A 27,228-nucleotide genomic window follows, 5' to 3' on the forward strand; every position below is an offset into this window, starting at 1 on the left:
AGCTCAGATTGTTGTTATCTGGACTTTATCAACCAAGTGTAGCCTAGTTATTACAGCTCAAACAACATATCTATAATACCAGGGAGGATTGCTTGTAATAACTCTGTGGCTTTGACGCTATCTTAACCCATTTTGGGCGGGAACCTCTTTTGGTGTTTTAAAGCATTATGTTATACTTTAGCTATTGAAAAATAGCAGATCTACAAGCTGCCGCACTATGAACTTGTAGGTCTGCTATTTTTGAAAAATCGTGAAAATGTGGTGCAAACCTTGGAATATTCTTTCAGAGTGACCGATTTTAACTCAAATCTTTGCTTCTGGGGGATCCCCTGGAACATATTTGAGATGGGGGTCGGCGGCCAATTACATATAGTTTTTGGAGTCCTTGACATGAAATATTGAGTGATATAGGCCTAGAAACAGAAAACTGTCAGGATTTAGAAGAATCTTTTTTATTTCGACGTCAGGCCTAAATGGGTTAAAATAAATAGCTGTAGGCCTATTTGGCAGTGACAGAAAAATTATTGCCTCGATGCATTATCAAGCGTCAACGAGACACAGACACACAACCTCTGCAAGTCTGCAGTGCTCAAAGTCTAAACCAAAAGTGAGTCTGTACATTTTTCTCCAAACGCCCTTGAATATGAATAGTGTGATTGTGATAATCTTACATTTCATATCACACACACACACCATACAGTAAGAACTCCTGTAACTTTCACCTGGCGAGAAAAGAATATATACTGAAATACTGATAATATTTTATCCTGTGTTCGGTTAGGAACACTACTGGTTGACAGGAGGTATTGCCCGAAGTTCAAAGTGTAATATCACCTTTTGCCCGAGCGGGCGTCCTGTCTTAGCTGATCAGTAGAAATGTCTGCCCTGGCACGGAGACACGCTGAATCCCGGGTAAGGCATAAATAAATCTTACAGATTGCAGCTTTAACCCATTCTGGACGGGAACCCCTGTTGGTGTTTTAAGCATTATGTTATGCTTTAGCTATTGAAAAATAGCAGATCTACAAGCTCGTGAGTGCCGCGCTACGAGCTTGTAGATCTGCTATTTATTTTAAATCGTGAAAATGTGGTGGATATCTTTGAATATATATTCTTTCAGAGCGAACATTTTTAACTCATATCCTTGCTTTTTTTGGGGGGGGGGGGGGGGGGGGTTCCTGGAACAACATATTTTCAGATGGGGGTCGGCGGCCAATTAGATATCTGATATCTGGGGTCCTTGACGTCAAATAGTTTGAGAACCACTGATATCGAAACAGTTTTTCAGAAAACTGTCTGATGTAGAAGTCATTTTTTTCGAATCGGCGTCAGGTTTAAGTGGGTTAAGTCAGTAGCTTCTACCCTCTGACTCCTGCGGTGTCCTCAGTCAGGCCCTGCCACCGTGTGATGCTCTGAGTCCTGTGGTGTTCTCGGTCAGGCCCTGCCACCGTGTGATGCTCTGAGTCCTGTGGTGTTCTCAGTCAGGCCCTGCCACCGTGTGATGCTCTGAGTCCTGTGGTGTTCTCAGTCAGGCCCTGCCACCGTGTGATGCCTCAGAGTCCTGTGGTGTTCTCAGTCAGGCCCTGCCACCGTGTGATGCCTCAGAGTCCTGTGGTGTTCTCAGTCAGGCCCTGCCACCGTGTGATGCTCTGAGTCCTGTGGTGTTCTCAGTCAGGCCCTGCCACCGTGTGATGCTCTGAGTCCTGTGGTGTTCTCAGTCAGGCCCTGCCACCGTGTGATGCCTCTGAGTCCTGTGGTGTTCTCAGTCAGGCCCTGCCACCGTGTGATGCTCTGAGTCCTGTGGTGTTCTCAGTCAGGCCCTGCCACCGTGTGATGCTCTGAGTCCTGTGGTGTTCTCAGTCAGGCCCTGCCACCGTGTGATGCCTCTGAGTCCTGTGGTGTTCTCAGGCAGGCCCTGCCACCGTGTGATGCCTCTGAGTCCTGTGGTGTCCTCAGTCAGGCCCTGCCACCGTGTGATGCTCTGAGTCCTGTGGAGTTCTCGGTCAGGCCCTGCCACCGTGTGATGCTCTGAGTCCTGCTGTGTTCTCAGTCAGGCCCTGCCACCGTGTGATGCTCTGAGTCCTGTGGTGTTCTCAGTCAGGCCCTGCCACCGTGTGATGCTCTGAGTCCTGTGGTGTTCTCAGTCAGGCCCTGCCACCGTGTGATGCTCTGAGTCCTGCTGTGTTCTCAGTCAGGCCCTGCCACCGTGTGATGCTCTGAGTCCTGTGGTGTTCTCAGTCAGGCCCTGCCACCGTGTGATGCTCTGAGTCCTGTGGAGTTCTCGGTCAGGCCCTGCCACCGTGTGATGCTCTGAGTCCTGTGGTGTTCTCGGTCAGGCCCTGCCACCGTGTGATGCTCTGAGTCCTGTGGAGTTCTCGGTCAGGCCCTGCCACCGTGTGATGCTCTGAGTCCTGTGGTGTTCTCGGTCAGGCTCTGCCACCGTGTGATTCTCTGAGTCCTCCAGTGTTCTCAGTCAGGCCCTGCCACCGTGTGAGGCCGGCGCATGCTGCCGTCTTGCTCTAGAAGAATGATGTGTCCTCTAGTCTAGACATGTGGGCCTGGAATGGTGGTTTGGGGCCTGGAAGGGTTTGGAAGAAATGGCCCGAGCGATACGTCTTCAGTGACTGAGTGTCTTCTTGGCAGCTTTGTGGAAACAAAGTCACAATAATGCTCAAATGCGTGACAGGAGCACTAGAAATATACGGGTCCCCTGTTTTCCACTTCAGCTGCTAAGGCCATCGGAGCGGTCGTAAGCTCCAGGTCTGCCCGGGTGAATCATTGCCAGTCGGATCCACACGCTGATACAGGCAGGCTCATGCATACAGGCAGGCTCATCCATACAGGCAGGCTCATCCATACAGGCAGGCTCATGCATACAGGCAGGCTCATCCATACAGGCAGGCTCATGCATACAGGCAGGCTCATCCATACAGGCAGGCTCATCCATACAGGCAGGCTCATGCATAGAGGCAGGCTCATCCATACAGGCAGGCTCATCCATACAGGCAGGCTCATCCATACAGGCAGGCTCATCCATACAGGCAGGCTCATCCATACAGGCAGGCTCATCCATACAGGCAGGCTCATCCATACAGGCAGGCTCATGCATACAGGCAGGCTCATCCATACAGGCAGGCTCATGCATACAGGCAGGCTCATGCATACAGGCAGGCTCATCCATACAGGCAGGCTCATCCATACAGGCAGGCTCATCCATACAGGCAGGCTCATCCATACAGGCAGGCTCATCCATACAGGCAGGCTCATCCATACAGGCAGGCTCATCCATACAGGCAGGCTCATCCGTACAGGCAGGCTCATCCGTACAGGCAGGCTCATCCGTACAGGCAGGCTCATCCGTACAGGCAGGCTCATCCGTACAGGCAGGCTCATCCGTACAGGCAGGCTCATCCATACAGGCAGGCTCATCCATACAGGCAGGCTCATCCATACAGGCAGGCTCATCCATACAGGCAGGCTCATCCGTACAGGCAGGCTCATCCGTACAGGCAGGCTCATCCGTACAGGCAGGCTCATCCATACAGGCAGGCTCATCCATACAGGCAGGCTCATCCATACAGGCAGGCTCATCCATACAGGCAGGCTCATCCATACAGGCAGGCTCATCCATACAGGCAGGCTCATCCATACAGGCAGGCTCATCCATACAGGCAGGCTCATCCATACAGGCGCACTGAGCCACTGACAGATAGTACACACTCACTCACACAGAAAGACCCCACGGGCACGTCACAGTTTCCAGAGAGAAGACAAAATGTAAAGTAAAGCCTACAAACGATTTCTCTCAGGGCAAATTTGGCCCAGAGGCGTGTGTGTGTGTGTGTGTGACTGTGTGTGTGTGTGTTTGTGCGCGTGCGTGCGTGTGTGTGCGCGCTCCTCTCTGTATAGATGTGTATGCATGTGAGATTATTTGTAATGCATGATTTATGCGTAATCGTGGACCTGTGTCACTCACTTAAAAATAACAGATCTAGAAGCTCACACTGCGCCGCATTGCGTCGTGTCATGAGCTTGTCGATCGACTATTTGCGGTGCACGACACCTGTGTGCAACTGGATATAACTCAGGCTTAAGAAGGAGTCGGTGTTGCGTGGAGGGAGATAGCGTACTCGGGGGTTTTAGTCGTGATGGAGGGCATGGACATGATCCGATTTAAATACTTCATCGTCCTTACTATGGGAATAAGCCTGGACAATCTCACCACTCACTACAAAGGGAGATGTAGCCAGAGAAGGAGAAAGACAAGAGAGTGAAAGTTTAAAGGCAATATAGAAAATCAGATGGCTTTTTTTTTTGCCTGATGAAAAATGTATGAAAGGTGCCATACATTTCATGTCAGACGTGTGAACGCCATTCAAAGCAGCGCTTTGTGTCTGCGGTGTTTTAGATGGACAGGGTGGATAAGGATGAAGGTACGACATTAAGCTGGAGATTAAGTACATTTTATTTCTCTGTAATGAGCAGCAGTGAATGGTTGGGCTTTAAATCATGTTGGGCGGGAACCCCTTTTGGTGTTTTAAACATTGTTATAATTTAGCTATTGAAAAATAGCAGATCTACAAGCTCATAGCGCGCCACCGAGTGGCGCGCTACGAGCTTGTAGGTCTGCTATTTTCAAAAATCGTGAAAATGTGCCTCAAATTTGGAATATATTTTTTCAGAACGAATGTTTTTAGCTCAAATCTTTGCGGAGGGTCCCTGGAACAACATATTTTCAGATGGGGGTCGGAGGCCAATTACAGATCATTTGTGGGGGTCCTTGACATGAAATATTGAGTAATATAGGCCTAGAAACATAGGTATTTCAGAAAACTGTCAGGATTTAGAAGACCTTTTTTTCAGGCCTAAATGGGTTAAATCATATGGATATTGAAAGTCTTTTCTGCCCTACTGCCTCTCTCTTCATCTCTCCCTCGATGCTTTGTCTCATGTTTGCCCTTGTGGTGACTCTTCAACCCTCTCTCCCTCTCTCGCTCTCGCTGGCCGTTTGCTCCTTCACTGCTGTGAAGAGACTCTCATTCTCTGCCTCCCATTTTCCACGTGGCAGTGTAAAGCAGGCTAATTAATGACCTGGCCTTCGTCAGGTACACTTAGTGACCACCAGCCGAATTCGTCAGAGGACACATCATTGTCTGGGCTGAGAGCTGTACTGTGCATTGTGTTATGTAATATCTCTCTGTTCTTGGAAGATATGGCACGTCCTCTTGAGTCTGAATGAAACTGGATTCTGGCCAGCTCAGCTTTCAACACTGGGAGCTTAAACTCAAGCCTCTCCTTATACATGTGGCATCGACAATTCGACATGCGTCTCGTCAGTCATGACGATTCATCATTCTTTACCCTAGATAGATTTTTGCCTCTTTTTTTCCCTTCTTTTTTGAGGGGCCTTTACAGCTTTTGTTCCCACACGTCTCAATATTTGCCATTGACAAAGAATGTAGACGAGCAAATCGGCTAACCAATCACATAAATTCAGTTGTTCATGTATGTATAATGTATAATGATAAGAGTGCCCCTCACTTCACACAGGTGTGATTTTTTTAACACACGAGAGGAACTGTTTTAAATAACTGTAGGCAACCTGGCACCAGCTCAGTGGCCTTGTGGTTAGAGTGTCCGCCCTGAGACTGGGAGGTCGGGGTTCGATCCCCGGCCGGGTCATACCAAAGACTCTGAAAAACCCAGTGCCTCCCTGCTTGACACTCCGCATCAAGGGTTGGTTTAGGGGTAACTGTGACATACTAGCATCATGTCCAGGGCGTGTACTTGTACATCAAGCTGCCTCACGCTACAGAAACAGGAGATAGGCTCCTGCCCTATGGGCCCCATGGTGCTACAAGGCTTATACTTAGGTAACCTGGCAACAGAAAAATCCATTCCTGAGGCCTTTGCCATAAGGATGAGATCGTTACCTCACCTGTGCACCGCTGGTCAGAATAGCTGTTGATTGACCTTGATGGGTAATGAGACAGCTCTGAGTCCAGCTCCTGGTGGTTAGGTTTAGTGGAAGTGAATGTCCTTGCTCTGTTTCACTAGGAGGCCATTATATGCTATAACATACACATTCAGCGTGTGAACAAGTCATTAATCATTGAAGGTGATTGAAAATGTTGCGAGTGCTATCATGTCCATCAGTGTTTTGGGCTTGCAGAATCCTAATGCTACAGTATATTGCTGTATGCTTTCCAAGGATATAATTCCACGCTCCCTCTAATCGCTATCCTGTATCTTAACCAATGTGGCGTGGAAACATTAACGGGGCCAAGCGTGAACAGAGATGCACATTAAGATAAAAATGATGAGACACAGTACCAGGCCATTAAACCTGATAATGAGAATGTCACTTGTCTTGGATATCTCTGCCGTCAACTTTTGTGACCGTGCGGTCCTTTAATTACTTCGTACACATTCAGATTGTTGTTGTTGTTGTTTTGTTTGTGAATTAGTGTCCTTTTTAGTGGTTACAGGGTTCTGATCCAGGACCAGTGACCCGACGACATAAACCCTTCTAATGGGAGCAGTTTGTGATGTGGTGATGAGACTGTGTCTTAGGTTTAATGGGTCGGCCTCTCTGGGTGGTTGCCCTGTAACCAGATACTCTAAATTTGACGTCTGCTAATTTAAAGTCTGGTCATTTCAAGCTCCTCGGCTCACAGCAGCATCTTTAGTTTGTAGTACTGTACTGTACTGTATTCCTAAATGGTTACTATTCTGAAAATGGGAAGAAAAAAAATACTGTAGTTACTATTTAGCCAACAAATATTATATTTTTTTGATTGATTAAATATTTACAAAACACAAACGCATAAATAACCACTTTCAAGCTGGCTATACCTTTTTGGGCACATACCAGTCCAAAGTTATAGGTGAGCATCTGTTCACGACATGCGCTGTGTGAGCTTGTGAGTTGCTAGATCGGCTATTTTTGCTACTCTTGTGCAATACTGTCATATGGAGACATATAAAATAGGGTATGTGTTGTAATCTCTAAGTACTGGACCCTCGTCTGGTTCTGACAGGTGTGTGTGCAGGCTGGGTGGTGTGTGACAATCCGGTTGAAGTATTCCTTTGGTACGGCGACTGCGGCGGCGGGTACCCGGGAGAACAAATAACGGACACGAGACAGTATCACGCTAAGGTTCACAAGGTTTATTACACAAACAGGAAACATATATAGTGCTGGATCATAATGACGTGACAATAAGATATGAGACCAAGTAACGTGCCTACTGCAGCAAGGCTGACCTTGCTGCCGCTGAGATGTCTCTCATAGCCTATCTATAAAGTATGCTACAGTACCGGCAGTATACATATCAAGTACACTGTATCTCAAGTTGGAGTACACAGACATGGGCAACTCATAACAGTATGGAGGGTATGCGCGTGACATCATCATCATCATACCTGGAAGTTATGCGGGAACGCCTACTGAGTGCAAAAAACGACTTTCTGGCCTTGACAGCCCATACATCCAAACAGAAACGTTCTATCTGATTGAATTAAATTACGTTAAACTCACTTTGCCAGTCAGTTTATGCATGCGCAGGGCTGGACTGGGTCAAAACATTCGGCCCTGACATTTGGCCCAGACCGGCCCACCACAACGGGCAAGCAGATAGCAGATACTCTACCTCCCCGCTCTGTCGGGGCACACACAAACAAACAAGCCCTAATACCACCACTTTTACACTGAAAAACATCCCTCATGTGCCAAAAAATGTTTTAAAGCAAGAGCGGGCCAGAGAGCCATAGAGTAAGACAGAGTTACAAAATTGAGGGGGCAGAAAACAGCCCGGTCAACGTGGTTCATGTAACACGTGGTTCATGTAACTCGTTTGTCACTATAAAGCCCATAGACTCCAATGCATTCCGTCAACTTCCGGTTCAGGCCTTTGTCACTATTCGCCAATAGAAGTCTATGTAGAAGAGGACTGGCCCCATGAAGTGAACGGAGTTGTCGTAACTCTGTCTTACTCTATGGCTCTGGCCTGGACTGTACACCAAGTGGCCAGTCCAGGCCTGTGCATGCGTGGATAGAGGGTATGCACGCATGCAGCATGCGCATACCCTCTATTAATTTATGAAAGAAAGCAACATAAAGGGATGAAATCTGGAGATGGAAGGTTTTCTACCCAACTGCGAAAATGAAAATGTGAGGCTGATGATGCCTCCTGCTGATGCTGATCAAGCTCTGATTTATTATAATTAGTGGTCAGAGAGGCAATTTCCTCTCAATTTAATAATTGCTTTTCATGGCTGAATAAGACTCCTCTGAGTCTCCACTCTTCTTGTTTACGGCATACAGCAGAATAATCGTTCAAATCAAATCAAACTTTATTTCTATAGAGCACATTTACAAAGACCAGAAGGTCAACCAAAGTGCTGTACACGATCATAAAACAAGCATACAATTGAACACAAATAGCATAGTAAAACAACTACAAATAGCAAACAGCATAGTAAAACAACATCAAAGCAACACAAGTATTACACAGGTTAATTAGGTCAAACATCATTGAAAGCCAGGGGGAAACGATGAGTTTTAAGTAAAGATTTAAAGGCCTCTAAGGAGCGAGAAATAGACAAAGCAGTACCCGAAAATGGATTCTATTTGATCAACTCACTTCCTTGTTTTCCGACAGTGCTCCAGCCCTGTAGCTGGGCAGACGCAGCCAGTGCGAACTCATGGAATACTTTTTTGTTGTGTTTTGGGTCAATGTATTAATTTATGTTACTGTAGGTAGCCATGTAATAAGCGGGATAATATCTGACTAGGTGGTCATTGTCAGGATATAATTCACCTTCAGGGTGATGAACCACCTCCGCTTCGCCTTGGTGGTTAAGTCGGTGAATTATCTCCCGACAATGACCACCTAGCCAGATATCATCCCTTACATAGCGCATTACAATAATGGAGCCTTGATGAGATAAAGGCGTGGATGACCCTCTCAAGGTCAGGTCGGGAAAGGTAGCCCTTGATCCTGGCCACGAGACTAAGTTGATTAAAAAACTAGTTTTGACCATGGAGCTGATCTGTTTATTGAATTTAAGGTTATTGTCAAACATCACACCCAGATTGCTTTACTGATGAGTGGATATTAGCACTGACCCCTCAAGGTGTCAAGGGAAGGGGCTGACTGTTGCCAAAAATGATTACCTTTCGTTGAGGGTGAGAAGATTATTGACCGTCCAACTTTTAATGTCAGAGAGGCAGTTGAGGAGTGGCTGAACGGGGTCAGTGAGCAGACTATTGGTGTTTAAAGGAAGATAAAGCTGTACATCATCAGCATAGAAATGAAATGATGAAGTATCATAATGATAGACGCGTCATTGCAGCAACAGCCATGACAATGAAAATAGTGGTGCACTGTCTGTAAATAGTAGGGCATACTTACTTACTTACTTACCCTTTTTTATATATTTTTTATGTTTTGGTTTATTTCCGTTCTGTTTTTGTTTTTATCAAATACTTTGTGTAGCTTCTGTGTGGGAAGTGAACTTGATATTGTTTATTTGTGTTGTTGGTGTCTTATAATCCCGTAAGGGATGGATCTTAACGACAAGACGTTAGACTAATTCATTCATTCATTCATTCATTCATACTTACTTACAGTACTAAGAAAATCCCACAGTCTTGTTCTTAGTGAGCTATTTCTTTTTTGAGGGGCGCTAGGCAGCCCCTCCTACAGTATATTCAGCTATTAGTGTAGATTTCCGTCCTACACAAACATTAAATTCCCATTGACAATGAATGGAGACTTTTATGTCATAGTGTCTGAGCAAATCGGCATAGTGTCTATTTTACCCCATGATGATGTATTGTACGATGATAAGAGCGACCCTCATTTCATACTCTTTAGTTCAGCTCAATAAGGCTGCATGCGGACTACACGGTAAGCCTGTGGCCCACACCTACTTTCATACTTAGTGAGGGTCTTGTGAAGGAAGGGTCATGAAGCTGTTCTGCACACGCTGCTGATGAAGACAAGTTTTCACTGACTCAGCGAAGGTCCTAACCCTATCTCAGGTTAACGATCCTTTCCACTCTAGTCTCTCTCTCTGTCTCTCTCTCTCTCTCTGTCTCTCTGTATTCACAGTTAGACCTGAACCGTGTCACTGCTAATGACAGTATGTGAAAACATAATGCTTGCTAATTGGCATAGGCTGAATGAAGGAGGGAGTGCGTTGGCATCCGGTGTCGGTACAACGGCATAGCAATTACGCAGACAAAGCTTGTCATTAGGACAATGTGGGCTGGCCATCCGCTGGCTGTATTGGCCCTAGCCTCGAACAAGGGCGAGAGAGAGAGGGGGATAGACTAGAGTATATGGGGTTGTCCTCTCCTTTAGTGTTTAGCCCACTAAGCAAGCTAATGCTTCAGAAGAGTCACTGACATAGTGACATATCATAACTAAGGCCTATGATATGGCAACCATAGGCACCGGTGCCGACATTCGCACACAGGGGAGGGTGATGACTCTCTATGTACATTCATTCAAACTCCTAACTCTCACTGGAGAGAGAGTCTAAAGCCCTAACCACCGGTTCGAGACGGTTTTAGCGTTGTCCCAGCGGTGTGATATGTCCTGTTGACCCACGTCGTCCCAAGTTGTCCCAAGTGAACACATGGAATTCAATGGCCCAAAAAACCACACCAAAGGGTCACCATGCAACTCCTTGTGTTCCCAAGGAGTTGCATAGATAGATACCTGTAGATACTTTATTAATCCCGAGGGGAAATTGAAGTGTTTTACAGGCAGCCAGCTTCATGCGGCGCCAAGACTTCATCTCCGTACATCTCACGACCGCCTCCGGTGAAATACAGCCTATGGACAATCAAAATCAGTGGGACATATTTCATTTTGATATCATGTCACAATTACAGTAAACTCACTGTTTATATGGCACACTGACTATCAAGAAAATAAAAACTTGGCACTGCATGTCAAAAAGGCTGCCAACCCCTGTCATAGGCAATACACATCATTTACTACACATACAAACCCTTCCATTCATTAATATAAATTACCCCCCCTCCACCTCACCGCCTCTTTGTAATCTTCTCAAAGAAATGAAAGCCTTTTGTGAACATTAGGGGCAACATTATTGTGCCAACTGCTCTCCACGTCTAACAGAAGTGGAGGTAATATTTCGCCATTGCAGCCTCTTTTTTTTTCATAACACCTTTTTGTCTTCTCGTTCCCTGGTGTATAGTGTGGAGAACTTGATTGAGTGAAAGATTAACCCATTCTGGACAGGAACCACTTTTGGTGTTTAGCTATTGAAAAATAGCAGATCTACAAGCTCATAGCGCGGTAGATCTGCTATTTTTGAAAAATTATGGCTCAAATCTGGAATACTGTATATATTCTTTCAGAGCGAATGTTTTTAACTCAAATCTTTGCTTCTGGGAGGGGGGAACTTATTTGAAGATTGGGGTCGGCGGCCAAATACAGATAATTCTGGCGGTCCTTGACATGAAAAAGGTTGAGCGACACTGACATAGAAACAGGGTTTTTCAGAAAGCTGTCATGATTTAGAAGACATTTGTAGAATCGTCCTCAGGTCTAAATGGGTTAAACAATGGAGGAGAGAGTGAGGCATGTGAAGAAGGGGAGAGGAACGAGGCTTCTAATCAGAACCAAATTCCCTCAACGTTCCCTCCTTGTTTACTCTTTTCTTGTGTCTTATGATCCTTTGTCCCTCCTCTGTGTTGTTGGCGCCGTTATTGTTTGCCTCGGAATGGGCTCTGAAAGTATCTAACATCTGTGGGCAATCTAGGAATATAATGTAGAACGCTTTGGATAAAATTTGATTTTATCACAAAGTGTGAATGATGATCTCAGCAGGCGCCATGCTTATTGTTGTGGGGGATAGAGAGACTTGGAGCATGAGAGAGGATGGAGAGAGAGAGAGAGAGAGAGTGTGAATAGAAGGGAGTTTGGGGACTCGGAGGCTCCGGGCGTGAGATCATAGAAGAGAGACAAACAGGCAGCGGTGAAGGAGAGACAGAAAGTTTGACGAGCAATTTTTAATAGTCTTTTGGCAATGGATATATTCAGCCATCAGCTGAAATTGATAAAGGAAACACTATTATGATGTTGGGAGCTACCCATTATGGGCCTGTTTAACAAAATCTGGATTAACTAATCCAGGATTTAAACCAAAACCAGGCGTGGTGCGTGAAATGTAACAATGGTAATATGTTGTATAACATTTAGTGTTGTGAAAATGTTCTCACTTTTACAAAAAAATAAGGGGATGTATTTGATTCTTAACAACTTGCACCGCCGCAAACCTATTCTGTGGGAACATTTACCAAAAGTAGCTGATCTACAAACTCACAAACTGTCATGAGGTTTGCAGCCCATATGGTTCTTTGATTTTGTATAGAGTTTAAATTAGTTCTTCAATGGCAATGTACTAATATGTTGTTTTAATGCAGATTAATAAAAATAAGGCAACATAAACATAAACCCATAATAATTGAATAAGTGTGGGCAAAAAATCATTGGTTTGTGATCAGATTGACTGCTTAATGAACAGTAAAGACATCAGGATTAGGTTAAACCTGGCTGTTAGCTTCGTCCGGAGCAGGCTAAGTCAACAGCATTAGTTTCCATGGTAACTAATGTGGCATTGCTTTAATGAAACAGAATCAAGCATCAACATAACCAGGTTAACTAACTAAATTAATCTGGCAAGATTAACCAGCTTTCATGAAACCGGTAAATCGCTGATCCAGGATAAACAGGTTTAAAACAGGTTAAATCCCAGTTTAATCCCTAATCCAAGTTTAGTGAAACAGGCCCCTGGTCTTTACCCTTACCATACCAAACCCATGTCTAAACGTAACCATACTAATGGTTAAACCACATCAAACCATGACTGAAGCTATGGCCAGTTGGTTGGTCAGGAGTTTTCAGCTTGTGAACATAGAGGTTGAGGTGTGCTGGAATACCTACGTAGCTTGTGGTTTCAATCAGGCATTGTGTGACTCGTAGGATCAGAAGGCATGGGTGGAATGTTGGTGGTATATTATATTACTTGTTTTTTTGAGTGGTGCAACCACTCCCTTACGGAGCTATGTGTGTGGATGGCTGGGTGGGTATGAGCACGAAAATAGCATGATGTTTTTCACCACCTGTGCGCAACCTAACTCACACACAAACACACACGCACATATTAACTGTATATATGATGATTTCGGGTGTGCCAGTACAGTACAGTGACAGTACAGTACAGTAGAGGGAGCCCCACATGGTAACTCTGTCATTTCTCTACCGTTTCGGACGTGGGGCGGCTCGCTGGAACCGGGCCGGCACCCTGGCCGTGATCCTGTCGGTCTGGAATGTTTTCTTCACACAATGCACACCTGTCTCCATTATGTTTGTGCTTCTGGAACAACCTCAAAGGAAAGCACTTATTGCAGGCAAGATAGCCAATGTGAGGTAGAAATATTGAATGTACAGTGAAGACAATGGAGAGAGAGAACAAGAACAAAACAGGAGAGATAACCAGTGCCGTGTGGAAAACAAACCTGATCCTGAAGCATTGAACTGTACAAAGAGACAAGGGGTAGTGTTGTGAGCATAATTGGACAGAGAGAGGCATCCCATTCTCATCCACAGATTGTATCATTTTGAAGCTTTTGTCAAGCAAATCAGCATCCAATTATTTACCCAGCGATGATAATTAATGCTTATTGGATTGACAAAGCTTCACTACTATGCCCAACGTACCCTTTCACATCTGGAACTGGAAATCTCGAGCTGCATTTGTTTTCGAGGCATATATTTAACATTGCCAACTGGTGGTCTGCCGGCAGGCCACGGCCACGTCACTGTGACTCGGACTAGTCACATAACCATAAACAAACCCTATATGTGATTATAATGAATTGCATTTGAATTGCATTTTTATAGCGCTTTTCCAAGTGCTCAAAGCGCTTTACAATGGTTCATTCATTCATACATTGGGAGGTGAAGCGGCGAACAGTTGACGCCAGCGTCCTCACTTCCCACATTCACACACCAATGGTGGCAAGCTTACACCGACCGACTCATTGGAGGCAATGTAGGGTTCAGTGTCTTGCCCAAGGACACTTCGACATGTGGACAGGAGGAGCCGGGATTCGAACCGCCGACCCAGGGATCGTTGGACGACCTGCTCTACCTCCTGAGCCACAGCCGCCCACATTATGAGTACTAATGTTAAATGCTGTTAATGTTAAATACTCTCTCCACTGAGTCATACAAGTATGGTGCTGAACCCTGCTCGAGTAGTGGCTGAATTAGAGCTTAAATTGTGTAACACAGCCTTGAGGAGAGGCTAACAAAGGAGTCTATTGTACACCAGGAGAGTGTCTTCTCCAGATGTGAAAGAGGGTATTCCTTGCACGTACAATATGGATTGAATGTGTGGATGTGTGGCGAGATGAGGAGATGAGAGTGTGTTGAGAGAGACCATCAGGGTGGAATGAACTGAACGCTGTGGGTTTCACCATCTCTATCCGTCTACCCACGGAGCAGAACACCTGGACAGGTGTCTGTCCTACACCTGGACAGGTGTCTGTCCTACACCTGGACAGGTGGCTGTCCTACTCCTGGACAGGTGGCTGTCCTACTCCTGCCATATCTCTGGCTGGCAATCCAGCACCAAACAGTAGAGGTGCTCCGATCTTTGGGGACCGATCCCGATCACTGATTGTTATTTTCTCACAATCGGTCGATACCAATACCGATCTTATGCGCATGGGGAAATTTTTATATTTCCAAAATTACTATATGTCAAAATCCACATCAAAACTGTTCATGTGTGTGGGGAGGAAGGGGAGAATGTTTAGGCCGGTCACAAAGATGCAAAACAATATTATACTTTATATCTGACTGGCTTTTATACCACTTGATCGGTGATCAGCAATTTACTTGATCTGGATAAACTAATTATTTATATAATTGATATAAATAATTAGTTTATCCAGATCAAGTAAATTGCTGATCACCGATCAAGTCATTTGGAGTGAATATGGGCCGGTCACGATACTAAAACAGCCTCACCGGGATCAGTAATGTTCTAATGTTGCTGCAGAACCTCAGTGCTGCTCTGGAGATGCCAGAGTTGATACTGTAGGATGTTTTTCTCACTCTCCAAAAGTTCTCTGGGTGTGAGCCAATGCCCTGTTCTCATCTGAGTCTCAGGCGCAGCACCACCTGCTGCCTGCATTCCCACTTTTCAATTTAATATGGAGCCCAGATGAATATAGTGTATTGCTTATTTTGATATTGGGCCAGATAACATTCTGGTGATAGTTTGGGCTTTTAGTCTCAACTATGGGCAATGTACCCGGGGGGGGGGGGGGGGGTCGGGCTGAGGGGCTGAAAAACAGTTGTGTCTGGAGAGTCAGTGAGCTGTTCAGGTGTTTTGGGGCTTCAACAACAATAGTGCTATGCTGGTTCAAGCCATGGATCAATAGCATGTGAGGGCTAGGCCTCGATGCTCTGTAATGAAATGTTCTCTCGCTCCCTTCCTCTCCTGCCTTTCTCCATGTGAGGGCTAGGCCTCGATGCTCTGTAATGAAATGTTCTCTCGCTCCCTTCCTCTCCTGCCTTTCTCCGGAGGAGCTGAACAGCAGAAGGTTGATAACGGACTGAGTCACCCACATGGTTTCACCCGACCTGCCTCTTAACGGCAGTGCAGAGAGAGAGAGGAGAAATACGGACATGCATGCAAACACGCGCACACACACACACACACACACACACACACACACACACACACACACACACACACACACACACACACACACACACACACACACACACACACACACACACACACACACACACACGCACGCACAAACGCACGCACATGTGCACACGCTGCATAGATCCAGCTCCAAAGAACTAAACTTTTCTCTCTTTTGCTCTTTTATCTTCTCTCTTCATCTTTGTTTCGTTCTCTATTTATTTTTCTATTTCTCTGCCAACTTAAAGAGAGTGTGTGTGTGTGTGTGTGTGTGTGTGTGTGTGTGTGTGTGTGTGTGTGTGTGTGTGTGTGTGTGTGTGTGTGTGTGTGTGTGTGTGTGTGTGTGTGTGTGTGTGTGTGTGTGTGTGTGTGTGTGTGTGTGTGTGTGTGTGTGTGTGTGTGTGTGTGTGTGTGTGTGTGTGTGTGTGTGTGTGTGTGTGCGCGCTGAACCGTTCATGCCAAATGTCTTTCGTCAATATTGTTCACACTTCGTGAATTCATAATCTATGTTCTCAGTACTGCCACCCCTCCATATTTAGGCAAGACTGACGTTATCAGCAACATAGACTCCATCTTGTCTTCCTCTCCTGCCCACTCTCTGTGTGTCTCTTGTCCTCAGAGTCAGGTCGTGCGGACAGTGGGCCAGGCCTTTGAACTTTCTCCCCTGCTCACTCTGTGTGTGTGTCTCTCGTCCTCAGAGTCAGGCCATGCGGATCGTGCGGACAGTGGGCCAGGCCTTTGAAGTGTGTCATAAACTCAGTCTGCAGCACACACACCAGAGCGCCGATGGACAGGAGGACGGCAACAGTGAAAAGATATGCAATGACTCCTCGGGCACAGGTACGCGCACGCACGCACGCGCGCACACACACACACACACACACACACACACACACACACACACACACACACACAGACACAGACACAGACACACACACACACACACACCATTTTCACATGCACACAATATCTCACTTTCTTGCTCTCTCTCTCTCTCTCTCTCTCTCTCTCTCTCTCTCCCCCTCTCGCACGCACGCAAGTCTAACTCAAAAGGGTACACTTAGAAGTTCTCCATAACTACAGGCATGGCTTGAAGACCTTTTGTTGAACGCGGTTCACTTCAAAGTGAATCACCGTCAAGTTATCGCTCTTCCCCAAGAGGATGGTTTGGAGAAGTGCTCTTCTGTTTCCTCTGCAGCTGTTAGACGATGCAAAATGTGACCTTTGCAGTTGATTGATAGGCATTTCTGTTTGGTGACAACAACATGCTCATATTCATTTGAGATGGAGCAGGCTTCAGTGGATGCAGACAGAGTGGAGTGACTATGCAAGATAACAGTGGAATGCACTCATGAAACATCATTTTAAGTGTCTACCTGCTACAGTATAGACATATCGACCTCATATCTCCATATTTCAATGTTTTTTTGGGGGGGAAATGAATGCCCTACTTCATTATACTAGTGTCACCCAAACTCACAACGTGTCAGTATGCAACACATTTTATTGTGGCAGCGGTGGCCGAACGGTTTGCGGAGCGGTCTTGATACCAGAAGGTCGCCAGTTCGTATCCCCGGACCGGCACGTTAAAATTACCACCGCTGAAGTGCCCTTGAGCAAGGCATTGAACCACTACCATGAAATGTTCTATGAGCAGGGTCTGGCTGTAAACAAGTATCTGATGCTTAGTCCAGTTACCCTGGGTAAATATAGTAACTTTGCTTTTGCTTTTGCTTTGCTTTGTGAGCGTTGAAAACTGAAAAGTATTAGCAAGAGCTTGTGACTTAACAGTTCTACTGAATAACCCGCGTTCCCTGTTTTTTAATCCAATATTCTACGCTGGCGAGATTGTTTTATTACCTTTAGAGCATACGCCAAAGTATTTGCAGCTTTCAACCACAAAAATCCGGCGAAAAATAGTGATGGTTTGTTGTTGATCAGAAAAACCAGCCGCCATGACAATGGAACGAAACCACCCTGCACAGCATGTTGTAGTCTAAACAAACCCCTTCACATGCATTGGGCTCAATTTCCCAGAAGCCCTAGCAGCACAGAGGATGACTTGATTTCCGGTTTCGTCATCATAACGTGACGGCCTCGTCACCAGGTCCGGGACAAATTATTTTAAAACGGCGAATTAAACGCATTAAACAAATAGCGGGTTTAGCGTATTACGCGTGGTGGAACCCTGGATTAAACAATTAGCCGCCGTCAAAGTGTTAATAATAACTCCATTGGATCCATTGGGAAACAAAATTCAACTTTCTGGACAAGTAGTAGTTTTGAACATCCAAGGTTTCCGCCTGACAGCAAGGATATAGTTCATGTATGCACCTCTGGCTCGCCATCACAATATCTACACACTCTACAGACCCAGACTAGGCACACTCCTCTTCTAGCACAGTGATTCTCAAGCGGTGGGATTCTGTGGGGGGTCCCCAGATGACAGCAAAGAATTTAAATACTTTTTAACACCTTTTTAATGGTTTAAAAATGATCCAAACATTGTTATTACAAGAGCTTCCAAAGGTTTGAAAATAAACAGATGGTAATTGTTTGTTGTAACAGAAATTGCTACAGTAATTGCTGCAGCATTTTTTTTACGGATTTCATAATACTATAATATAATAGTATGTGTGAAAGCACAGGGAATCAATTAGGAGCCAAGCAGGCTCTTATATGGATGCTAATTTATTTTGGGCTAATGATCCTGGTAATGGGAGGAGAAGGGCATACAGGAGGTGGAGAGTAGCCCATTTAGACCTGACTTAGACATTTAGAAAATATATTCTAAATCCTGACAGTTTTCTGAAATACCTATGTTTCTATGTCAGTGGTGCTCAAAATATAACTGAAAAAGGAGAGAGGCCGCACAGCTCGTAGTCACGATGCCATCAAAATCTTTATTTTTCCAACGTTTCGGCAACAAGTTGCCTTCTTCAGGGAATGAATGAGTGGTGCTCAAAATGTCATTTCAAGGACCCCAGAAACTATATGAAATTGGCCCGCCGACCCACATCAGAAAATATGTCGGTCCAGGGACCCCCCCAGAAGCAAAGATTTGAGTTAAAAACAATTCACTCTGAAAGAATATATTTTCAAAGATTTGGGCCACATTTTCCCGATTTTTCAAAAATAGCAGACATACAAGCTCATAACGCGCCACTCGGTGGCGCGCTATGAGCTTGTAGATCTGCTATTTTTCAATAGCTAAAGTATAACATAATGCTTAAAACACCAAAAGGGGTTCCCGCCCAGAATGGGTTAGAGCAGAGCTCTCTGAATAATGGAACAAGTGAGGCACTTGCTTCACCGCTTAGGAATCAGACAAACTTAAGCCGTGGTATGACAAAATAATTGTGATTATCTAAAACAGTGGTTTTCAACCCTTTTTATACCTAGACCGTTATTCATTCTGCATTTGCATTTGAAATTCATTGAGGGCTTATGGTAGGGGAAATAGCCAATAATGCACTTTTGCACAAAATAACACCTGGACCTCTTTGTTGGGGACGTAACAACTACAAATAAAGGTAAGAAAGCCTTCTAGCATGGAATTGTCCTTTAAATAACTCGTACATTTTTGTCAAGGGCCTTACAGTATTCAGGCATCTGAAGAATAGATGCCGGAAAGAAGGTCTATTCTCGAAGGACTGAAATGACTAAAACTATTTTTTCTTTAATGAGCAAGCGAAGACCGCGAAGTGGGATTTATTTTGTTCTTTGCTCGCACACTCTTAAAATGAGAAAGTACTTTACTGGTGGGCGTAAAAGCAGCTCAAAAGGTGAAAAGCCTGGAGGATTTCACGGTATGCAAACAACATTAAATGGCAGCCGTTTGTCCCAGTCGTTTTCCACTCTGACACAAATGTCCTCCTCAGCATTCCTTTCAGAGTGTAGTTGAAATGCTCCAGAAAGCCATTTGTCTCAAGGTGGTATTAGTAGGCTGTGGTTCTCACTCTCCCTGATAGGCCTGTGAGACTGTACGTGCGGCTAATGAAGGTCTGAGGCTTTAGTTTACTTACTTTACTTTGTTTATTTCGACGGGACAAGCATATTCATGAACATTACAACCAAATATTACAACTAAATGTAATGTAATACACCGGAATTAGCGAAGATGCTAAATTTCATCCATAGTCCCCACACAAAACAGACGGGCAGTGAAGCACACTACCGGTACATTACGAGACAAAGCAAAACATATATATACATATAATGTACAAGAAACAAAGTACAAGGTAAAAGCTGCAAAAGGGCAATACAGAATTGTAAATAAAGTAACTTGTGTAAACCGGGACCGGGCCGTCCCCCCTGGGCGCGTTCCTGGGGGTCTGGAGGGGGGGTCTGGAGACTACTGAGAGAGGTGAGGTGAGCACACCTCTCTCTCAAAGGGAAAGCCTTGGGGTATCTGCTGGTACAGTCACTAATGACCAGTACAAAGTTGTCCCTTGCTATAGGCCTGTTACAGTGATTACATAATCGGGCCAATTGCAATTAGTTGAGATAATCTCAATTATATTTTGCATAATCGTCCATCATTTCCATGTTGAAAAATGTCCATTTTTCAAAAATGATCTACAAGCTATTATAACTTAATATAATTTCCGCTATTTTGTAATTTTTGTAAAAAAAAAAAGGGAATTTGAAAAGAGAAAATTATAAAAAATAATTAAATGTGTCAGTGATTTGTAAACAAATTATAACGTTCCAATGAACAATTGAGGGGGAAAAAACACAATTCACCCTTTGTCAGCCCCCTGACTGACTAACCAGCAGGCTTGTTTATATTGAATTTTCTAAAACATAATTTTTGGAAAACATGATATGCCCAGTCACCATGCTGCACCTGTGATGTTCCTTTAACTGACACCAAGTTTAAAATAACAATTGAGTGCACAGAATATCAATATGAAGCAACTGAAAAACCTGTTATTTCAATGGTAGTGGATGGAGAGAGAGGATTTTTTTCCCCCAACCACGAGACAGCAACCAATGGGTGCGAAGAGGGGCAGAACCACGGGCGGGACTTGACAAAGGGTGAATTAAATTGTTAATCGCAATTATTTGTGTGACAATGAATCTTAAATGTGTAATGATGACAGCCCTATCCCTTCCCTTCCCTCCTCTCCACTGGGCCCACTAGGTCTATTCTTACTGATTACGTTCAAATGGAGTACAGATGACAGGAAGTGGAGCAAGAGGTACGGAGGGCAGTATCGTAGCTGTGCTGCTGTCAACTGGCATTGTGGAAGGGCTTTTATAATACCCCTTGACTTGGCTGTATACACGCCTGACCTGGCATTGTGGAAGGGCTTTTATAATACCCCTTGACTTGGCTGTATACACGCCTGACCTGGCATTGTGGAAGGGCTTTTATAATACCCCTTGACTTGGCTGTATACACGCCTGACCTGGCATTGTGGAAGGGCTTTTATAATACCCCTTGACTTGGCTGTATATACACGCCTGACCAATAAAAAACCTTCTGGAGAGCCACATGATGGTTTTCATGAAGCCTATACAGTAGGTCACCTGCCCAAGGGATACTGTGACCTTTCCTCAAAGAATCCTCTCTGCAGGACTCGAAGGGCCCTTTGCTGTCTCATTTAAAGCAGTGCACACGTGTGAAGGGCCCTTTGATTTCTCATTTAACCCATTCTGGGCGGGAGCCCCTTTTGGTGTGTTAAAGCTATTGAAAAATAGCAACTCTCTCCAATCTCCCCAGGGATTTTCTTTTCCTGTGGCAGATTCTGGTTTCAAGGCTAGGCTGTTACATCCCTAATAGGTGGTCTACGGGGGTAAGGGACAGCAACATATATCTAGTGATGGGGGGGAACTGATGGATGAAGACAATTCAATATTTCAAAAACATGAAGGTCCAAACATTAACAAAAAACCGACGGTGGCAAGAAATCAATTAAACAAAAACAATCTGAACCAAGAAACAATCTAATCTGAACAAACCACTGAGCAAACATAATCCTACTAACTACACCAACGATGAAACAAAATGAAGATCCCACTCTGCAGTGCCTGCACTGCACTGCACTCCCTTGTATTGGGTCCTCTGCGATACACACACCAAGTTTAAAGTTGATCGGTCTGACGGTTCTTGAGATATACGGAACACACCCACAGATACAGAGATTATTTATAGATGTATGAAAAATATTCACGCCAAAAACAAAAAAAAATCATAATATGTTTGGGATTTATTTCCTTGGCCTACTGGCAGCGGGCCAGTGGTTTGCGTTCCTAGGAGCCAAATCAATGGCAAAAATGTGTTGGATGCAGCTGGGTCATTAAAACCCACTGAGCAGAAATGTAGGAACAACTTTGGACTCATAAATTGACAAAAGAAGTGGAAAAGTAATGCTTAGCATTTTATCATTAGAAGGATTAAACCCCTGGAGGTTGAACCATCTTGTTTTCAAGTGGGTCCATTTCTCTAGTCTAGGCCTATTCCACATATTTTATTTGCCTTTCATGGAGCATTTCTAAGGGGGAGAGAGGGAGCACTGGAGCATGAGAGGGACATGCTGGAAGCAGGTGGATGGCACAGGGACAGACTATTAGAGAGCGGAAGGGGGGAGTGGAGGGCAGGACAGAAGGGGAGGAGGATGGTAATGAGCGGAGGACAGGGCTGGAAGCAGAATAGCAAGGGCAGAGGTTGCGGTTCTGACAAGGGGGCGTACTAAGCCGGGGGATTTGACAATGAGGGACGAAGGGAGAAGCCGTACTGAGAGAGAGGTACTGTACAGTACAGAAGGAACATTTAACGCCCTTTCTGAATACTTTTATCAACCCGTGGAGGAGGTAGTAATCTCATTTCTCATCCACCAGGTGATGTATTCACTGTTGCACCTCTTAGCAAATTGCAAGTGACAACAAGTAACAAGGGAAGAAAATGTTTCTTCGGGCCAACGGTGTCAGCTGAGAAGAAATTGCCCACTTTTCCTAGTCAGAGAGCAGGCAATAAAAGTCAAGTCAAATTTACCCCTAAAGCAGATTTAAAAACAACTCTCGTTGAAGTGCTGTATACAGTTTGGAGTCTGGACTAGATTAAATGGAGCCATGGGGCACAGCTAGCTGACAGGGAGGGGAATGCTGTGCCACAGTCTAGGTCAGGGGTGTCAAAACTCAAAATGGTGAACCGAAGTCGGCCCACGAGATGATTTTCAGAAAAAATAAAAACGTACTACTTTATATAGACGTTGCAAATTTGGATTTTAGTTTTAGTCATAGTCTTTTGAATAGTTTCCATTTAGTTTAGTCACATTTTAGTCACCTGGAATGTTTTAGTGTTAGTCTAGTTTTAGTCGACTAAATATAAGATTTTTGTCGACTAAATCTACAGTTGATTTAGTTGACTACAATGTGTTTTGATGCCTTGGTGCCGTTGTAATGGCTGATTTTACACTTGCTGAAAATAGCCGATCTACAAGCTCACAACGTGTCGCGATGCCACGCGTTGTGAGCTTGTAGATCTGCTATGTTAAGCATGCAACCAAGTGTAAAATGACTTGTCTTTTACTTATATTGGATTATATTTGTCCACTAGTCCCTTCCTAACATTTTGTTGACGAAATTGTCAATATATTTAGTCTTAGTTTTAGTCGTCATAGCTTAGTTTTCATTTAGTTTCCATTTCGTTTTCGTCAGTGAAAAAAGGTATAGTTGACGAACATTTTTCGTCTTAGTATTAGTCGAAACACACACACCGCCAGGACTCCATCTATGTCCTCATTCACAGTAGTACCATTTACCTGTTGTAAAACTGAGAACAGACTTTGCTGCTGTGGTTCAAAATGCTGTCCAATTAAACTTGAATAGTCAACCTTTGTCAATATTTCTTTTACTTGGACATATTGATTTTTCTTCTACGAGTTCAGCTGCAAATCTGCGTGTCTCATATGCTCCCAACAACTCGCTTTTGCAAAGGAATGTAACATCAAACAACACGTTGCACAGAGAAAGATATCTATGCGGGAGTACGTGTTCCGTATTCACCAAAAGTTGGGAAACTCACAATGAAGCTGTCAAGAAAGGCCAGTTATAGCTACTGCACCAAAGCCATAATTTCCGAGGGGGGATTCGTCAAAGTATGTATGCTGGCGATGGCTGAGTTTAGTATGTCCTGAGAAGAGACGGGCGTTTCCTGCTAAAATCAACTTATCAAGGAATAATATGGCAGAGATAATTGCAAGCGATTTGAACCGACAACTAAAAGACGAGGTTAAGTCATTTATTGTCTTCACTGTTGCAGTTGATTAGAGCACTGAGGTGACTGATGGAGCTCAATTGTCTGTATTGAGCTGTATTATTTATTTGGAGTATTATTCGTCTTTGACCATCACTGAATAATTTATGAAAAAAGTGCACTCACAGGTGACACATAGACCTCTATTAACGACATTCTGAAGATAATGTTCTCCCAGTACCGGCAGAGTAGTTCTGGAGCAGCGGATTGTGTGTCCCTGGTTTTCCCCTAAGGGACTGATCGAGGGCATGATGGGTTGGGTATGATGTTGGAAGACCCGAAACCCCGATGACCTTGGGATACATCACTGAGGATACGTCCCAGTTGCATCCTAGCGATGTTTTTTAGTTCAGAAACTGGTCCCCTGTTTAAAAGTTTGTCAAAGCAAAGAGATGTCAGGTGTCTGGAAGCAGCAAGTGAAAACAAGCTACCCATATATAATACTCTGTTGTATTAAGTAGAACATTGTGTGGTTGTAGCTGGGACAGTATTTGCAATTGAATCTTTCAAATGTGTTAAAGGAGCTTCTAAACAAAAATACCATCGTTTTTTTTCACCTCTTCTTGTTGCATATGACAGAAATCCCAATAATAAAAGTAGCCAATCTTTTTAACCCATTTTGGGGCGGGAACCCCTTTTGGTGTTATAATTTAGCTATTGAAAAATAGCAGATCTACAAGCTCATAGCGCGCCACCGAGTGGCGCGCTACGAGCTTGTAGATCTGCTATTTTTTTTAAACCGTGAAAATGTGGCGCAAATCTTTGAATATATATTCTTTCACAGCGAACGTTTTAACTCAAACCTTTGCTTCTGGGGGGTCTCTGGAACAACATATTTTCAGATGAGGGTCGGCGGCCAATTACATATAATTTTTGGGGTCCTTGACATGAAATATTGAGCACCACTGATACAGAAACATAGGTATTTCTGAAAACTTTCAGGATTTAGAAGATTATTTTTTTATTTCGACGTCAGGCCTAAATGGGTTAATAGCACACAACATGTGTATAGTGAGATACTGTAGTTATTGCAGTGACTTAGACAAAAGGCTGAAAAACAAGGGCAGTGACAGCATGCGGAAGTGACTGTGCGTGCGGCTGCACAACTGGTCCAACTACACCATGTCCCTCATGGTGTTTGACAAGGATGGACATTGTGCCAAGACCAGTTTTTATTTCCTGAATGAAGTTTTGTGCCATCCAAAAATGTATATCCTCGAGGTAGTTCATGAGACTTAAAATGAGATGAACATTACCTCTGTCAAAGATGGTCCGTTTGCATTATGCCACCCCTCTGTTTTCAACCATATCTGAATATTCTATTTGTTATTAGGCTGGAATATACATTTTTGTCGTAAGATTTTAATGTGAAGTTTGCCGAGACCTCCTCTATTTGTCACTTTAAATAAATGTTTCAGATTTAATTTGTTAGCTATGAATTAGTTATGGGTCACATTAAATAAATGTTTCAGATTTAATTTGTTAGCTATGAATTAGTTATGGAAGTGTGTGTGTGTGTGTGTGTGTGTGTGTGTGTGTGTGTGTGTGTGTGTGTGTGTGTGTGTGTGTGTGTGTGTGTGTGTGTGTGTGTGTGTGTGTGTGTGTGTGTGTGTGTGTGTGTGTGTGTGTGTGTGTGTGTGTGTGTGTGTGAGTATATATTTATTTCTGGAACTAAATCAACAGGATTTAAGTCAAGGATAACATCGGTAAACACGTGGGAACACCGTCCCTGCATGGTTTGACATCTCATAACAACATGATGTGCGCCAGAGAAAGTGTGTGCGCGTATAGCGTATACTACGTATAGCAATTACTGTCTAGTATGTCTACTGTATCCCCATTGATGTGGCAGGGTGTTGTGTGAGACTATGCATACTATACTTCTCTAATATTATATGCGTTTTGTTATAGTTTTTAGTTGAACTGTTTTGATACATTTTGCAGTGGTTCTCAAAGTGAGCTCCAGGGACCCCCGGGGGTCCTTGAGCAGGTTCCAGGAGGTCCCCAGAAAAATGAAGAACTGCTTAATTTCAGTATTTCACTGGCAAGAAGTTAGCCCGATGACATGATGTATAAGAATAACCTTCAAATCATAGATAGAATTACATCTAATGGTGAAAATATACTGTTACTGTATGTGGGTTACTGGCACAAAGTATTCATATGGGGTCCACAGCCCCCATACACGGCCATATTCAGTACCAGTTTGCTGGTCCTTCATGTGGAAAGGTTTGAGAACCACTGTGTGTATTTATGTGGGATGCACACGCAGTTTAGACACACCAACGGACCGACATGCGGTCGAACATGTGCTGCTCCGTGCTTGCGGTTAGGTTAGTGTGAAGTTGCCTGAACGGCCAAGGCTCCAAGAACAGTCAGAAATGCAGTTTAAGGGTCTTTATTTTTCCCTAAAACTCCTCCACCAAAGTCCAGTACAGATACAGTGCGAAAACAGGAAACTAGCAATAATAATACTGAAAAATGACAAAAAGAAATAAACACTTGAGCAACCACTACTGAACAAAACCCAACCGGTTAAGAGCTCACTTCAGGCTGTACCTTGATCACACAAGGCCCTGTAGCTCTCCCTCAGGGATGTTACCTGTGTCATCACCCACTTCTAACTAACTAGCCTGTCACTGCCGCCTCCTTTAAATAGGTGTGGATCCTACCACTGGGCACAGACTCAATTAGTACATTTCTTCTCAAATACTTCAAATATAAATACTTCCATAAATAACAATTTGAATAAAAAGTAACCTAAACATTCTCAATAATGTGTTACAATTAAACAAGTATAAATCAGAATGAAAACTCAATGACAATTACTCAAAGTATAAGAAGAAACACCCCTCTCCTGCATAGCACTTGGTCCCTTCCTCATCAAGGGAAATGCCACCAGCAGTGCAGGAGAGACAACTAGCCAATCAGTAATTACAATTTCAATAACATTTAAAACAATAGTCCTTGCATGTTATAGAAAACAGTTTCATGTGTGTTTGTATATAGGGCACAGGTTGCCCCGTGACAGTTGGGGTTTAATAGGTTGTCGGTCTAATGACAGTCTGACCAATAAAGCCTGTACCCCTTTATGCTAGTTGTTACCACTTCTCTGCCAGCCACATGCTGGCTGACATGCACTCTGCCCTCCTACAGCACCTGACGTATACTTATTTGCGAGCCGGTGTCGCGCACCG

The 27,228-nt window shown here is 44.2% G+C and overlaps 1 protein-coding gene across 4 annotated transcripts in view; it reads left to right on the plus strand.

Moving 5' to 3' along the window:
* nos1apa (nitric oxide synthase 1 (neuronal) adaptor protein a) overlaps window positions 1-27,228 on the plus strand; it is a 235,550-nt gene that overhangs the window by 119,720 nt on the left and 88,602 nt on the right. For all 4 annotated transcript variants that reach the window (XM_079506287.1, XM_079506286.1, XM_079506288.1 and 1 more), the window contains one exon: window positions 16,467-16,608. In XM_079506287.1, the coding sequence (XP_079362413.1) occupies window positions 16,467-16,608 (142 nt within the window). The remainder of the gene's footprint in view (window positions 1-16,466; window positions 16,609-27,228) is intronic.

The sequence above is a fragment of the Electrona antarctica genome, assembly GCF_951216825.1.
Source record: "Electrona antarctica genome assembly, chromosome: 7".
Taxonomy (NCBI): Eukaryota; Metazoa; Chordata; class Actinopteri; order Myctophiformes; family Myctophidae; genus Electrona; species Electrona antarctica.